This window comes from Pongo abelii, chromosome 14, assembly GCF_028885655.2.
Source record: "Pongo abelii isolate AG06213 chromosome 14, NHGRI_mPonAbe1-v2.0_pri, whole genome shotgun sequence".
NCBI lineage: Eukaryota > Metazoa > Chordata > Mammalia > Primates > Hominidae > Pongo > Pongo abelii.
The window spans coordinates 115,386,564-115,404,698 of NC_071999.2; the positions used below are offsets into that span (position 1 = coordinate 115,386,564).

Genomic DNA, 18,135 nt, shown 5'->3' on the forward strand with positions numbered 1-18,135 from the left:
ACTTTATCAAGTAGTTGCAAACATTTTATGCATCAATATTAGAACAAAAAAATAAGAAAACTCTTGATGTAAATTCATTTTTAATAACCCTCTAACCAGTATTTGCAAATGAACTTTTAGCACGTGTACACATTGCACACACACCCAGAAGTAGCCACAAACCAAATGAGACTTTAATTTGTTAACTGTGGTTTTCTAATTTCAGTTTATAAAGAATGAATATTTCCAGTTCTGACCCCCAGAGGTTCCATTTTAATTGTTATGGAGTAGAACAGGATAATGCACTCTAGTGATCTGATGTTGCTGAACCCCAGACCACACTTTAAGGAACAGTTCTATCTCTCACAGTAAGTTTCTGGTTGTGTAGCAGTGATAATGTCGATCATGATGGATACTTAGTGATGGTTATCATGTGCAGGCATTAAGCTAAGTATCTTTCATCTGTAGAATAGCCCTACCTAGTAGGACTGTCATCATGACCCTATGTAGAGAAGGGCGTTAAGTCACGGATCAATGGTGTAACTTGTCCTGTGTCACACAGGCAAGCTTTGGACCCTTGAGTCAGGTCCTCAACAGCCTCCTAACAAACATGCTACTTTTATTTATAATTGTTTAGTGTAAAAATGCTCTTCACCACATCTGAAGCAAACTTTGAGGGAATGCTATACCAGTTATGTGTTGTTGCATAACAACCCACCCAGAACTTACAGGTTTACATAAAGTAGTGATTGTTTTACTATCCCTCTCAGGCTCTGGGTGTCAACAGAGATCACTGGAGCAGTTGTCACTCACAGTCCTTCATGCAGCAAGGTGGCTGGAATCATCTGAAAGCTGGTCATGGGCATGTCTGGTGCCTCAGCCGTCTGAGGACTGTGACTCCTTGCGTGTCTCTCTCTGTCTATGTGGTCTCTCTGCATTGCTTGGGCAGCATGACAGTTTCAGGGTATCCAGCTTCTTAAAGGCAGAGTCAGTGCTTCAGGGGCATGTGCTTTGGGAGAGAGAAAGCAGTAGATGCAGCATCGCTTTGAGGGAGCCAGCTTTGGGAGGTGAGCAAACTCCCTTCTGCCATGTTCCTTCCATCACCTCAGTCCCAAACACCGAACCAGGTTTAGGAAAGGAGAAACAGATTCTACCTCTGGAAAGGATATACTGTGGTGGCCAAGGTGTTGGAAAGTACCATCTGTATCAGTCCACCCTCTGGACAAAACAATTTGTATCCCTCTGTCATACAAACTATACTCACCCCTCCCCCAGACTCCCCAAAGCCTCCTTCATTATCACATCTGGTTCAGGTTCAAGGGCCAGATCCCATCGTCTAAACCAGATCCACATGTGCCGGTGCCTCCGGTACGATTCCTGAGAGAGACAGCGCCTCAAGTATGTCCTCTTCCATCTGAAGACTTGTGGCCTAAAAAGACAAGTTGCCTGATCCCCCACACAACCAAAATGCACCAGAGGGACAGGTAGAGAATAACTGTGATGCATGCTTCTGCTCAGACACAGGAGGGAGATCAGGTGACACACAGTGGTCATTGGTGGGTAGCAGTTGTGAACAAGAGCTGGATGCATGTTGCTTATGCCTTCATGAGGATTTTGTCCAGTTCCCAGGCTGGAAATAATTTTCTGTAGCTCTTAGGTCTATGTTCTGGAATCTTGGTTCCCCACTTTTTGACTAATAATTCCCAATCCACAAGAGGTGACTTATGTTTGGGGCTGGTAGTTTTTTCAGCCTGCTTCTTCCTTATCAGGGTTGTGTTGTTGCTGTTGTTTAGAGGTGAGGTCTTGCCATGTTGTCCAAGCTGGAGTGCAGTGGCTATTCACAGGTATGAGCATAGCGCACTGCAGCCTTGAGCTCCTAGCCTGAAGTGATCCTCTTGCTCAGCTTCTGGAGCAGTTGGGACTGCAGGCTCGCATTGCACCTGGCCAAAATTTTGAGAGGCCAAAGTTTCTTCATTTTTGTGTTCACGCTGCTCCTTTCGGTGTAAACTGATACAATTCATTTAAAAGCTTTGTGACTTTCTTGTGAATCAATTCATAATCCACTTCATTGGTCAAAAGCCACACCCACAAATCTTTTTGAGATAATCTCTTCTCTATCTGGAAGCTCACTATTTCCATGGGTCAATGCCCTTGATATTCTTAGAAGACCTGTGGTTTTGCCTCCTTGAAAAGACCTATAAAGCCTCTCCTTGAATTTTTCTGTGTACTTCATGAAGGGTCTCATAAGTGTGTGCTTGACTTCATCTTTAGATCATGTTTTTCTGAAAATTCCCTGAATTTTATTTCTGCTTGGAAGTCATTTCTTTTCTTTCTTTCTGCTTCCTTCCTTCCTTTCTTTTTTTGTTTTTGAGATGGAGTCTCACTCTGTTGCCCAGGCTGGAATGCAGTGGCGCAATCTTGGTTCTCTGCAAATGCCACCTCCCAGGATCAAGTGATTCTCCTGCCTCAGCCTCCCAAGTAGCTGAGACCACAGGCATGCGCCACCATACCTGGCTAATTTGTGTATTTTTAGTAGAGACAGTTTTCAACATGTTGTTGAAAGGCTGGTCTTGAACTCCTGACCTTGTGATCTGCCCGCCTCGGCCTCCCAAAGTGATGGGATTACAGGCATGAGTCACTGTGCCTGGCTGGAAGTCATTTCTTAACATTCAAATTATTTGCCATCTGAAGAGCCTGGCAGTGAGAACCATTTTATTTTTAAACTCAGAAGATTCTTGTTCCTTTATAGTGAATAGTTCTTTCTTTACTTTATCTCTGTATCCTCATGATTTACTCTAGGCAGCTAGAAGAATCCAGGAGGCAACTTTAACACTGCCTGGAAATCTCCTTAGCTACATCACCCTGTTCATTTTCTGTTTTCTATTTTCCACATGACTGCAGGTGAGATAGTATTGCTAAACTTTGTACTGTGGCTGAAGTGTTCTGTTCCCTTCAGCTTCCAGCGTCTTCCTCACTGTTCTTTAGGCCTCATCAAGAGCTTTCTTGAGGCCACCACACTTCCCTGATGGTCCCTTCAAAGCTCCTCCTATGTCCCAAAGCAACTTCAAAGAGTTTAAGGTGTTTTTGTTTTTGTTTTTGTTTGTACAGCAGCAGTCCACTTCCAGGTACCAATGTTTTTATGAGTTGTCTATTGTTATGTAAACCTCTCCAACTTAGTAGCTTAAGACACCAAAAAAAAAAAGGTTATTATATCTGTCATGGTCCTAGTATTTGGCTGGGCTCTGCTGAGCAGTTCTCAAGGAGCCTCTCTCATCACTGCAGTCAGATAGTGGCTGCAGCTGTGATCACTGAAAGTCATAGTTAATTACATCTCTGGTGTCTGGGATGGGAAACCAGGCAGCTGAGGGCTGGAGCAGATAGAAGTCCTCTGGCTCTCCCTCACCTCCACGTAGCCTCTCTACAGTTCCCACAGCGTGACTGCTTCAGGGTATACAGACCTGAAGTGGAAGTCAGGGCTACCTAAACATGTGTCCAAGGGAAGGAGGGGGCCAAGCAGAGGCTACATTGTCATTGTCCCAGCCCTAGAAAACAGGCAACATCATCTTCTAATCATTGTATTCATTGGGACAGACACAGAGACCCTCCCAGATTCCAGGTTCTGGAAGAGCATGTGGTGCTGAAAATATTACTGAAGCCAGCTTTGGAAAATACAATCTCTCACAAATCCTTTAAATGATTCATATCTTCAGAGCAACTCTATAATCTTGAGGTTAAAAATTGGGTTGCTTCATTCACTTTCTAGATGCTCAGGGGCTGCTGTTTTAGCCCACTGAAAGTCACTGGAATAATGCTTATTAATTAGAGAACTGCACACTTTGGGTACTTTCTATTCTTAAAAGTCGGCTGCTTTGGGGAACCCTGTATAATACTGACTTAGAAAGATGTCCATTGAGTTCAAAAATCACCTTCGTTCTTTCCCATGACAGTGTGTCGAGAACTGAGCGAAGCACTTTCCTTACAATATCTGTTTTATTCCTTCGAGATACATACTCATATCACCATTTTATGCATGACAACCCTGAGGCTCAGAGAGCTTTGCCCAGGAGCTCTTCTAAAATTATAACCCTGCCCCACCAACCCCAGCACAAACACACACAGTTCTGTGACCCTCACCCTGGCCTGTTGGTTCTCATCTTCAGGGCCTGTATCACATTCGAACATACTGTAGAACTCACTCATTCGGTGTATTTCCTTTTTTGTTGTTGTATGACTGTTCCCACTAGGGTAGAGGAGGCCAGGGAACTTCTCTTTATTCATGAATTTATCTCAGTAAATACTGGTTGAATGCATATGACTGAATGAATGAATAAAAGGTCATGCTGAGATTTGAACCCAGGTCCCTCTGATTCCAAAGCTTTAATTTTAACCATTAGACTTCATTGTCTCCCAGAAACTGGGTACAGAGACTGATGTCAAAATGTACAGTCATAGAGGGGCAGGAATACAGCTGCCTCAGTTAAATAACTCAAGAACTCAACAAAGGCAGATGTGCCTCTATCAAGAATTCCTACAGATACAGAAAATACCAAATTAGTAAAATAATTGAAGATTTGGGAGTTTGGGTATTTCTAAGACTCAAGGTAATTTTTCCAAAATTAACATCTCTGTTATCAGAGAAATTATATTTATTTAATAAAACATTATTATAATTTACAGTAAAAGCATTAGAAAAAGAAGTCTTGTGGAATTTCTTTTTTGACTTAATTTTTAATAATTGTTTTAAACTTATATTTAAGTAGTTTTGTTCCATCTCTTTTGAAATTCACTCTTGTAATAATATTATGCTTATTTGTTTTTCTGAGTATGGCTTCTTTTTTCAACGTCAGAAGTTTCCCCTTGAAAAGTTCTTAGGGAAATGTTATTCTCTTGGTTTCCCTGTTGAGTATGTGTTTTTGTTAAGTATTGAAATGTACTGATTGTAAAACCTGTCCTCCCTGACATTTGAACAGTCCTTTTTTAAAGTCTCTCCATCCACACAAGTGTTTTTGTTTTGTCCATTTTACATCATTTATTTATTTTATTTATTTATTTATTTATTTATTTATTTATTTATTTTATTTGAGACCAAGTCTCACTCTGTCGCCAGGCTGGAGTGCAGTGGTGCGATCTCGGCTCACTACATCCTCCACCTCCTGGGTTCAAGCGATTCTCCTACCTCAGCCTCCCAAGTAGCTGGGACTACAGGTGCGCGCCACCTCGCCCAGCTAATTTTTTGTATTTTTAGTAGACATTGGGTTTCACCGTGTTGGCCAGACTGGTCTCAATCTCCTGACCTCAGGTGATCTGCCCACCTCAGCCTCCCAAAGTGCTGGGACTACAGGTGCCTGCCACCACTCCCAGCTAATTTTTGTATTTTTGGTAGAGACAGGGTTTCACCATGTTGGCCAGGATGGTCTCTATCCCTTGACCTCATGATCCAACCACCTCGGCTTCCCAAAGAGCTGGGATTACAGGTGTGAGCCACTGCACCCAGCCCATTTTACATCATTTAAATGATCATGCTTACCCATTTCCGACAGTAAGCTTCCATATACCACTAACTATTAATAGTTAATTGGCCAGGTCTCCTGGGTTTCAAATCATAAGGACCAGTTCCACCCATACCTTATGTCACACCTGTTAGGTCCTAAGAATCCACACCTAAGTGTGTTCCACCACCTGATCCCTGAGTGTCCCTTCCCCACTGCATCTCCAGGGACCGCACCTCCGCAGCCTCCGTGGGTGGCTGACATCCTGGTGCAGCAGGACCAGCCACACACAAAACTCCTCAGACACCAGGTTAAAGAAGGAAGTGGCTTTATTCGGCCCGGAGCTACTGCAGACTTTTGTCTTAAGAGCTGAGCTCTCCGAAAAAGAAATTTTTGGCCCTTTTAAGGGCTTACAAGTTTAAGGGGTCTACGTGAAAGGGTCGTAATAGATAGAGCAAGGGTGGGGAACCTGACTGGGGCTACATGCATCAGCTAACAGAACAGAAAGTTTTACAATGCTTCTTCATACAGTGTCTGGAATTTACAGATAACACAAGTAGTTTAGGTCGGGGGTTGATATCATTATTATTATTATCATCATCATTATTATTATTTTAACCACCAGGGCCGGGTGGTGGTGCCAAGGTCGTCTGGCTATTTATTTTACTTTTGTTTCTTTTTAACTTTTTGCTTTCTCCTTTTTCTCCTGTCTTATAAACTAGGCAAGGGGGGGTGGATGGGTAGCAGCAGAAGGGGTGGACTCCTTCCTCACTGGAACCCCTGGAGGTTCCACTGGACAGCCTCCTCAGAGGGTGGGAGTCTTCTTCCATCTCCAAAATCAAAACTCTCTTTTCTCGGGGGTGGTCTCGGGAGTTCGGGTTCAGCCAGGGAGCCTAGCGGGTGGAGGAACATGCAGGCCCGGTCCCTTGGGATTCTCGGGGCGCGGGGCCGTGGCTCCGAGGCGAGCCCCGGGCGAGGTGGGCACCCGTGGGCCTGGCCTGGCACCCACTGACCACGTCCTTTCCTGCCGCAGCTCTGGCCCGGCCCAGACCGCACAGCGACGACTACAGCACCATGAAGAAGATTCCTCCTCGAAAGCCCAAGCGCAGCCCCAACACCAAGCTCAGCGGCTCCTACGAGGAGATATCGGGGTCCCGGCCCGGGGACGCGAGGCCCGCGGGCGCCCCGGGGACAGCAGCGCGCGTTCAGACCCCCGGGACTCCGCAGTGCGCGCTGCCCCTGGCCGCGCCCCCGGGCGACGAGGACGACGGCGAGCCTGTGTACATCGAGATGCTGGGGCACGCGGCCAGGCCCGATAGCCCAGACCCCGGGGAGTCCGTGTACGAGGAGATGAAGTGTTGCCTGCCCGACGACGGCGGCCCGGGCGCGGGCTCCTTCCTGCTCCACGGCGCATCGCCGCCCCTGCTCCACCGCGCGCCGGAGGACGAGGCGGCGGGGCCCCCCGGGGACGCGTGCGACATCCCGCCGCCCTTCCCCAACCTGCTGCCGCACCGGCCGCCCCTGCTGGTGTTCCCCCCGACCCCCGTCACCTGCTCCCCCGCCTCCGACGAGTCGCCCCTGACACCGCTGGAGGTGAAGAAGCTGCCGGTCCTGGAGACCAACCTCAAGTACCCCGTGCAGTCGGAGGGGTCGAGCCCGCTGTCCCCGCAGTACTCCAAGAGCCAGAAGGGCGACGGCGACAGGCCCGGGTCCCCCGGCCTGGCGCTGTTCAACGGGTCCGGCCGAGCCTCCCCGCCGTCCACGCCGCCCCCGCCCCCGCCCGGGCCGCCCCCCGCGCCCTACAGGCCCTGCGCGCACTTGGCCTTCCCGCCGGAGCCCGCCCCGGTGAGCGCGGGGAAAGCGGGGCCGAGCGCAGAGGCGCCCAAGGTCCACCCAAAGCCAAACTCTGCCCCCGGGGCCGGGCCCTGCAGCTCCTTCCCCAAGATCCCATACTCCCCCGTGAAGGCCGCCAGGGCCGACGCCAGGAAGGCCGGCTCCAGTGCCTCGCCCCCCGCGCCCTACAGCCCTCCCAGCTCCAGGCCTCTCAGCAGCCCCCTGGACGAGCTCGCCAGCCTCTTCAACTCGGGGAGGAGTGTGCTTCGGAAATCCGCGGCGGGAAGAAAAATCAGGGAAGCCGAAGGTAAGCGGAGCAGACATCCCCCAACTCCTTTTGCACGGACGCTGTGCTTGCGTGCACCTGTGTACATCTGTGTCTGCACAGATGTGAAATTGTAAAGTTTCAGGTGATGGCCGTGGTCGTTCAGAGCAGATATCAGCTTTAAAAAAAAATCGTATACACCCACTGTGACCAAATAGGTAGGAATTAATATTTCCATGTTGCAGAATATGATAGGAAAGGCTTGTGATATAGAGAGACACAGACCGCAACTGGATTTAATAAATTATAACTTGATAAATGTTCGACAGAGCAAGGTTAAATGTTAGCTACTAATTTCTTTTTTAAAAAAATATTTTTTCCTTATAACTTGAAAGTGGTATTTTGTGTATGTTTTATTGCCGATTTCCGTTTGATGCACAGTTCACGGCTAACCCCCGAGCGTGCGGTTTGCCATCCATCTAGCTTTGCCTGGCGGTGTCTGGGATGTTGACCTAGCCAGTTACTACCCTGCGCTTAATGCCACTCGGCTGTGGGCTGTTTGGGATGAACTGCTTTTCTTCTGGTCGTATGCCATCCAAGGAGCACTCTAACCCAGCCCCATTATCTGTGTTTTCTCATCCAGCGACTCAGCCCACAGTGGGGTTTGCAGGTGGAAATCAGTCCACTCAAATGAGCTCCATGACAGGCTGTTGCCTGCATTAAAAAACATTTATTTTGTGTCCCTGTAGAAGAATGTACCTGGCAAAATAAGATTTTCATGACGACGTTTTTTGCCAGTCTTTTGTAACGGGCTAACCACATGGCTCTTCCTTCAGATGACACGACCTCAGTGCCAAAGGCACTACTTTTGCACAGATTCCTTTAATAATCACAAAGAATGTCTTCATCTTCCAAAAGACATGTTAAGGTTTGTATACAAAACCAAAATGTTTTCTCAATGGTGTGTATTTTGGGGAAGAAGTTCATTGATGAAAAGGATCTTCTCCTTAAGGAAAATTGTAACCAGTCTCTTCCATCATAATGGCACTGGATCCCCCACTCCCCTCCAGGTGATGCAGGAGGATAGGGTCTGGAGGCAAGGAACCTAAGGCCCTTTCATGTCGACTCCCTAGAACTAAATTGAAAGGAAAACCGTAACTTTCCATGCCTAAGTAACAAAAGGACCCGAGGCTACTCCCTCTGCAAACCCCCACATTTTCTGCACCACAGATGGGAAATTGGCTGTCCGCAGCCAGTCAGACTTACTGCAGGCAGAGTCTTCCTTTGTGTACAAATGCAACTCTCTGTAACTTCACCTTAGCCTGTGTTCCATTGTTTTTTGCGACCAATCAGATGTTTGCACAGGAGTGTGATCTTTTAACTTCACTTCAGCCTCTGATTGGAGGCCACCACTTTATTTACATGAGGTGAGCATGAAGTGGCCAATGGGAAACCTCTAGCGGGGTATTTGGACCCGAGAAGATTCTGTATCTGGGCCCTTGAGCTGCTGCCCAGCCCAGTCCCACACTGTGGAGTGTACTTTTGTAAATCCCTGCTTTCATGCTTTCGTTGCTTCATTCTTTCTTTGCTTTGCTGGGTGTTTTTTCCAATTCTTTGGTCAAAACGCGAAGAACCTGGACAACTTGCAGTCAAGACCCTCTACTGGTGACACAGGGTAGATGGCAACTGTGGGCATTCTCATTTTATACTTGGAAAACTTCACGGTGGAGAGGTTAAATATCTTCCTTAGGGTTAAGTGGTAGGATTGGAAGTAAACTTTGACCTACAGTGTAGTAACATTTTATGCATGCATTAACCTGCTCCTTCACCAAAAGAAAATACATAAATGTGTAAGGATTCATCACTTGATTAGCGAAATTACTTTAGGTACAAAAACTAGAACATCTAGAAAGCAATCTGAACAAGTGAAAAGTAGGTCAAGGCTAAGAACCTTTAACAATGAATGAATAACCTTCTCCCTGTTTATTCTTCAGACAAATAAGCTAATTGTTTAGCTAACAAATTCTTCTTAATTATAGGCCATTAATAAATGAAATTGTACTTCTAAATAGCAGAATGCTTGAATTTCACAAACTGTGTCTCATTCCAAGGAACAAAATGGATAAGAGAAAATTATTAAATGAACAAATTAATATTTGCTTTTAGAACTAAAAGTTTATTAAAACCTCATGAACCTCATTTTACTAGAGAATGGAACAGGGTGAGCTCTTCTTGACTCTATTCAGGGAAGTGAAATTAATGAATTTCTAGACAGACCTCATCATTTGGAAATCCCAAAGTCTACTCCTTAGAGGATAGTGAGAATTATAGTGAGCCCTCCAGGCATAGTGTGTAAATTTGCTAATTATATTTCCCTGTGGTGGTATTAACCAGTATTTGGGAACACACATCAAAATCTCAAGTACAACATAGTTCAACTATAATTATAAGACTCTATTTTCTTATTGTGGGCTTTTCTGAAATCCAATCATTTGAAAAGATTGGACTGAGCCACTTATGACTTTCTCAAAAATACATGAATTGGCAACTTTGGCCATTGGCATAGTTGCTGTAGTAATAGAAAACTTAGCAATACCAGACCAGGTCATCCCTGCACACCAGATTATGGGAGTCCTAACTATACAGTTAAGAAGTGTATAATAATTCTTTTTTTTTTTTTTTTGACGGAGTTTTGCTCTTGTTGGAGGGCAATGGCACAATCTTGGCTCACTGCAACCTCCGCCTCCCAAGTTCAAGCAATTGTTCTGCCTCAGCCTCCTGAGTACCTGGAATTACAAGCGCCCGCTACCATGCCCAGCTAATTTTTGTATTTTTAGTAGGGATGGGTTTTCAACATGTTAGCCAGGCTGGTCTCGAACTCCTGACCTCAGGTGATCTGCCCGCCTCAGCCTCCCAAAGTGCTGGGATTACAGACGTGAACCACCATGCCCGGCCAAATGTATAAGTCTTTATGGGCTGTGATGAGGGAAATAAGTTCACAAGTTTGGATGTCATGTTCTCATGGGATAGTTCAGGCCATTCTTTTAGAATGTAGGAGAGGTTAAACATAAGCTATGGAAGGAAAAGCATTCAGTGCTGGTGCTCAGCACTGGAGCTGGTTATATGACTATTAAAGTTTACACAGTTTGATGCTGAGGTTAGTAATCCATTTTCTTCTGAATGAATTCAATGACTTTTTTGGAATTTATTTCAAGTTTTAAATCTTTTAGTTTACCTTCTTTATGCTTAAAGACATTTTTATTTTCACCGTGAAATAGCATTCTTACCAAATAATACACTGTGTGGCTAATTTACCCTTCAGGCTTCTTAAATTAACTAAAGTTCATTTTTTGTTCAATTTTCATAGGGGAAAATTATTGCACAAATTTTGCAGAAGGGTTCAAACTGTTCTCCTTGGCTGTTTGGAACAGTGACATCAAGGAGATTAAACCGCTCAGTAATTCACTACGTTAGTTATTTCTGCTTGAAATACAATGTGCTATAATGTACAGTGAGTTGTGTATAGGAAGCAAGGTTGTTTCTTCTGTAATTCTACTCCATTACTATTCCATAGCCTTACATGTAGGATTTCACAAATTCTATGTTGCCCAAACCAGTTCATTTTCTATATACTCTTGGATATGCAATTTGATGTATACAAAACCATGCAGATTCTAAGAGTGGTGGACACACATATAAGAAAGATATGATTGTGCAGATGATGGATGTGACTGCAGTCTGAGAAGGAATATTTGCAGCAAGGGATTGTAGTGCTTACTGTGTGCCAGGCATTGTCTGAATAATCTAATTCTCACAACACTATAAGGCATCTGCTCCACTTATCTCCATTTTACAGGTGGAAAAACTGGGGCATAGGGAGATTAATCTACTTGCTCAAAGCTGCTGTGCTCATGCGGGACAGATATGACTTGAGTGCAGTAACTGTCTCTAGAGTCTCTTCCCCTAGCTACCTATGCAATGCTGCTCAGACAGCAAGAGAAAAGAGACAGAAAAAAAAAAGTCTTTTAAAATTAATATTTGTTCACTGAGGGGCAACGAATGATAGTCATAAGAGTTTAGTTGAAGAGAATTTTCCCATAAACTCAAGAATGCCAAACGAACTTTATACTGATTATGGGTATGTATAATTCTGGGATACAGTGTCTGGGCTACTTGGCCCTTAAAATTAATATTGACTAAATGTTTAATTGTCTATTCCATTCTGGACATAAAGATCCCATTAATTCACAACATTTTTTTCCATCTCATGTGCTGATGTGGCTAATATTATTATGCTAATTATTTCTAGTTGCTTGGTTTCAAAAACTATGAGACCCGATTCAAATGGTGAATGAGAGTCCTTGACTCCTTTAGGCCACTAGGGTGCTCCATTGCTCTGAATGGCATCTCAGTGTCTGGTTGAGTTTATCCAGAATAAAGTGAAATCACATGAGCATGTTATTCTCTACTCACTGAAAAAGATCAGGAAGACAGGGTCTTGACAAAAATGCAGTACATCTCAGAAATCTGAAGAAGAAAGTGGAAGACAGCCAGGCCGAATTAACGAAAATCAGACTCAAAATATTTTTTAAAAATTCAGTTGTATTACATTCTGATACAGTGGTACTTAAAAATGATGTCAACAAAAAAGCTATAATGTACAGTATTTCTTTGCATATAGTAGGTGGCTAGCTACTTGAGAGGCTGAGTTGGGCAGATCGCTTGAGCCTGGGAGGTTGAGGCTGGGCAGATCGCTTGAGCCTGGGAGGTTGAGGCTACAGTGGCCGTGGCTGCTCCACTACACTCCAGGTTAGACCACAGAGCAATACACTGCCCAGAAAGAAAGAAAGAAGAGAGAAAGAAAGAAAGAGAGAAAGCGAAAAAGAGAAAGAAAAAAAGAAAGAGAAAAAAGAAAACCAATGTCAAACCATTTAAATAATATATATTTAAATATTTATAAATATTTTATCATAGATGTTCTTTAGGAAGAAAAAAGCATTTATTCTTAAGGCACTTTAATAAGTACTCAAACCAATCAATCCATTTCAGTCTTCACGAGCATGAAGCTGCTATTCGTGACAAAAGCCTGATTCTCGAAGCCAGGGAGTCATTTTTCACGATATAAACAAAATAATTATTGGGCTAGCATTCCACCAAGCAATGCAACTCTGCAGATTTCTCCAAGGGAACACTTGCAGACAGCCCCTTCTACTACAGAAAAAAAAAAAAAGATTCTAAATATTATATCAGGTAGAACTAACTATGAAAGATCAAAATTCAAAGACACGCAATTACATCCTAAGTCGATCTCATATGGGTTTCAGATGTTTCTATGCCAAATCAAGTGCAGTTACCCATTCATTGTTTAGCGACAAGATGCAGGATGCTTTAGAATGACTCAAATGCCCCTGAATTACTCATGGAAACCTGGGATGTGCTCCAGGACGGTGTTTGCAAATTGCTATTCTCTGCTCCTGATGTTTGAAACAGAAGTTGCAACATTGTCGTCATTTAATCTCTGACACATTGAAACGAGACTGAAGTATGAGACATTAGTCTGCCTTATGCAAATCTTGACATCCCATAATGGGATGCAGAGCTCAGCATCCCCTAGGCTTCTTGCCTATGTGCAGGTCTTGTAGTGTTTTATCCTGTCTGAAGCAGTTAAATCTTTTTCACTCCCCTTGATGATTTCTCCCCATGGTGATTTATTTGTGTGGGGGGAGTTGGGGACGGGAGTGCTCATAAAAATTAGAAAAAGTGTGGAAGATAGTTTACTGATGTGCTCTTCTGCTGATGATCTGTGACTGTCTGAATTCTTGTCTCATACAAAGTGAGGCGCTCCTCTGCATTCCAGAACCATTTTAAATCAATGCAAAATTTTCCTCATTTTCCAAACGAGTAAGTCCTTTGGGGAAGCTAGATTACCATCTCCAGAGAAGGGGGGTCTCCATTTATCACTAAGTGGACATTAAGCAAGCAGGAGCTGTGTGAAGTTTCTTCCTTTGCCAAGTTAATAAACCTGGGCTTGACAAGAAGAGAATATGTCTCTTTGGAAGAAAAGGATTTTTTTTCTAATTTCTTTGCCTCTCTGTAGTAGCCAAGAATGCCTGTGCCTGAGACTTGCAGCTATATATTTCATTGTTTTTAATCCCCTAAATGTCTGGTAGAAATAATACTGTGTTCATCTACACTTCGAAATGAACTTTCAATGTTAATAAATGTATCAGTAACCAAATTTATCTATGTTAAGAGCACAAAGCTCTTTGTTCCCTATATTAATTAGAAATATATATTTTTAATGCCTAAGGATTTGTTGTGAATGTTTGTGACATTTTTCTCACAACTTACAGCAGTTTCTCTGTATAAATGCCCAATAATTCATACAGGGAAATTGTGCAAGCAGGAGGCCTATAAACCAGACTTGCATTAACTTGTGGAGCTAATTCCCTTACAGTCATCCAATAAGCATGTACTTAATGTAAGCACAGGGATTGCTACTGGAAATCCAAAACACTGATAAACAAATCTGGCATTGCCTCTGCCTTCTCACAGACCATATAAGAGACAGAAGGTACATCCACTTTCAGTGAAAGAAATTCCAAAGAGGAGAGAATTTCTAACCTGAGGGCCATAAACCACTCGTGGATTCGTAGTTGAGCACCAAGTGGCCCATGAGCACCCATGATATACATGCCACTTGTTTGGGCAGAGGCTTCATAAGCTTCATCGGATCCTCCCAAAATGTCAGTGACATGGGAAAAGTGAGGAGCCGCTGTAGGAGATCTGCACACATGGCATTTTCTGCAGCCAGAAGAAGAAGGAGGTAAATGCCTGAGAGAATCTGAGGGCCTTGCAACCAGAGCTGGCAGAAGGACAGGAGGAATGCTAGAAGCGGATGATGGGTAGATGCAGCTCTCTAGGTGCAGAAGTCAGGGTAATAGACACTGCAGGCCGATGGGTGAATATAGGGTGAGACATGAAGCTTCAGGGTGTGTGGTTCCTTTAGAATATAGCCATGCATTTTGAGGAAGAAGGAGGAGAAAATGACTTTCCTTGCATGGAATCAGAGCCAGATAGGCTTTGTACCTGGAAGCTCCTTGTTAGCTTGATGACAAAGCTCTGAATTATCTCCATTGTTTCTCTTCTGTCACATAGGAATTCAGCATTAACTCTTAGGATCTTTCCTACAAAGTACAAAGAGCCAGAGGAAGAAAATGAACAAAAACCATAGCAGCGCTTCCAGGTATATACGTAGAATGGGAAATACTCAGATATACACTGTGACGTGTTAATGGCATCCTGGTCATAATATAAACAGCTCTTTGTAAGTAGCTCTTTCCTGTTGACCAAGCACATCGATGTCTCCTTTCGCCCCCTGGACCCTTGCGTCTCGGTGAGGCGGGTGAAGCAGGTGTTACCATCCCTATTTATTAATGAGAATCTGAGACTTTGAGGGATTAAGTGATTTTCCCATAATCACAAAAACTAATTAGTCTCAAAGTCAGGACTCAAACACGTCTCCTTTCTCCAAACCCTGGATTATTTCTATTACGTCCTTCATAGTCTCTGAAAACAATAAAATTAAAATAATGATACAAGGTCTCTGTTTGAGAAAGGAATTCCCCTCTGAAGTTAAACACAAACTCATTGCCAGGAAAACATGTGGGGCGCGGACAGAGAAAACTGTTTTGCCCATTGTCAATGTCCCACCAGACATCACTTTTGAAACAGAGCATGTTCTTCCTGTGCCCCCTGCCTCCTCCTCCTCTTTTTCTCCCCTTTCCTGGAAAATCCTTTCTACCCACCTGCCATAAAGTATCTTCTGCAGTACCAGAGATGCACAGCACACGTGACAGACTAGGATTATTCCTCACATCCAAAACTCGTGTCTCCTCACTTTCCATTTCTCTTTTTCTTGGCCTCTTTAAAGTTTTACTTGGGACTGAGTTCCTAATTACTGAAAAGAAATTCATACTGAAATTGTACTCACTTGCAGAGTGGCCCAGCATATTTTTTGTAGGACACATATGACTTGCTGGGGATGTGGATTTCAACCTCATAAGTGGGGTGTCAGATGCCTGCCCCAGACCCACCAGAAATTAAATGGGTGGTGGGCCCTCACCTAGCACCAGGAACCATGCTAAGAACTGTACAGACAGATGATCAGCAGTGATTCTCAATAGCGACCATGATTGGAACAGGGGAAAGACAGACAATCAAAAAGCCTTCATCGTCTGTCTCTACAGCAACTTTCTTTAAACAGGCAAAAATTCCATTCCTTCCTCAATTATGTGAACGTATAAACTGACTTCGGTAACAGCAAAGTGAGAAACATGACTGAATAAAGCCAGGGCTATACTCACAGCCCCTCAATAAATATTTGTTGGGAAAATATAAAGCTCATTGCTCTCGTGACTATGCTGTTCCCGCTAGGTCATGCCACTTCATTATTCTTTGGAACCGAGGAGCAAAACCAAGCAGAAGGTTGTGACTATTAAATATTTAGATCAATCTGATCAAAAAGGTACCCTTTGAATTGCATGAACTGTCCTGAGAAATTACCTTAACATATTAGCTGTAAATGTGCAGCGGCTAGCGTGTCAGTCAGACCAGAGATACATATCTAGCATAAAGAGGTTATCATTTTTTAGATTAGCCAAATGCGGCAAAGAAGCCTTTACAACCGGGATGCTCTGTAATGCACCGTCAGTGGGGAAAGGATCTATTGCACCTGAAATTCTGAAAATAAGGCAGACTTCTCAGAAGTGGATTATCTTTCATAACCAGTAAATATTTTTCATACTATCAACCCATTAAAGCAAGCAGCTATTGTATATTGTGTCTCTACACTGGATTGCAAATTAAACTCCCACTGGGGGCTCTAAAGAGAAATCCAGCCCTTTATCCTCTAAGCCACTCAGCAGCTCTCCTTAAGCAAGTTAATAAAGACCTTCCTGACTATCTGCATCTCATTATTGCCACATAATACAATATCCTGGGGTTTTCTTCCTTTTGTGAAGAAATGCTTAGAAGCAACATGGTGTGCGGAATATTGTCCTAAAGAGAGACTGGGCAGGTGCCATGCTCACTCTCTCCTGAAGAGTATTGGAAGAGAAAAACCTATTTCCTAATTATCTACCAGTGTTTAGGCTCCTTATGCCTGACTTCAGTCATTTTTATGATTAATACCCAGATTAGCCTAGAAAATTTCACGCCATCGAGAGTGAGCTATATTCAATATCATTTCACCCGGTGCTTTATTCCATGAATCAACACAGTCGTCCACCATGTACTCTGTGGAGAGCTTCTCAGGCCTTTACCGACTCCACCCTTGTTTCTCCTTGAAATCTTCAGTTTTCATACTTAGACCCTGTACATGGGCAATTAGTGGCCATTTGCAAATTTAGTAACACATGTTAATTATGACAATAAATAATATGATTCATTTCTCTCTTCCACGCAAATGACTAAGTTCTAAACTATGCAGAGCCCAAACAAGGTCAGACATGAACTAGATCTGAGACTTGCACTGATTTACAGCAGAACACTGACTGCGAGAGACACCTGAGAATTTGTGCTTTACCTGAAGTCCTAAAAGCCCACAAAAGAGCTTCTTCATACTGAAAACTCTGGCTCAAAATCAAAGATAACCCTTCAAAAGAAATCTCCATTTTAAAGCAAGGAAGAACTGATATATGCACAATTGATACATCAGGGTGTGTCCCTGAAAAATATGTATGTTTTGGATTTTGGCTTTATTATTTTCCTTTTATGTGAAAAGCTGGGTAAACTGGGAAGAAGTAAGTGAAAATGAGAAGACTTAGGCAAAGCAATGAGTGAAAACTTTCACCATACAGGCCTTTCCATGTCACTAAAAAGCAAACCAAAGCTGGCAGCTATGAAGTTACTTGCTGAGATCACATCCGTTTGGTGACGTTACATTCCTTTAACTTCAGCTCTCAGGTGAGATGACGTGGTGGAGGGGGTCAAACTGGCTTTAACAGCAGGATGGAGGGGACATACAGGAGTGCAAACAACCAACTTAAAGTAGGTGGCCTCCATCGTACTTCTGCCAGTTCACAGATCCTTTCTTAAGTAAATAACCAGTGCCCAGCAGCAGATCCTATGAGGCAAAATAGCATATATTTTTAAAATTTTTTATGAGAATTTGATTGACTCTGTCTCTTGGTATTTAACTACCTTTGTATATATTACTAGTAATAAAGTCCCCTTAGTAACAAAGTCCCCTTAGATTTTTAATCGCTAAATTGCCTTTCGAGTAACTATTTCAGTCCTTAAGGAAAGAGAAGCTACGGGACCTTGATTTCAGAGATAGGAGCACACTCTTGGTGTTGTTCTAGTTCCTTCTAATCACACCCTATTTGCACCACATAAACATTAGCACAACTAGAGATTTGGTTCAATCACTTACAAGTCATTCCAGACAGTAAAACTCTAATTGTGAACATTAATTTCACTGATGTAGTTGCAGCTTAGTAGGGGGTCGCCACCATTCACTTACCCAGGCTTGAAATTATCTCTAATTTAGAGGTTAGGGACAGTGAC

The 18,135-nt window shown here is 43.5% G+C and overlaps 1 protein-coding gene across 9 annotated transcripts in view; it reads left to right on the plus strand.

Annotated features, from left to right (window-relative positions):
- MYO16 (myosin XVI) overlaps positions 1-18,135 on the plus strand; it is a 717,368-nt gene that overhangs the window by 643,531 nt on the left and 55,702 nt on the right. For all 9 annotated transcript variants that reach the window (XM_054529223.2, XM_054529222.2, XM_054529219.2 and 6 more), the window contains one exon: positions 6,502-7,608. In XM_054529223.2, coding sequence (XP_054385198.1) covers positions 6,502-7,608 — 1,107 coding nt within the window. The remainder of the gene's footprint in view (positions 1-6,501; positions 7,609-18,135) is intronic.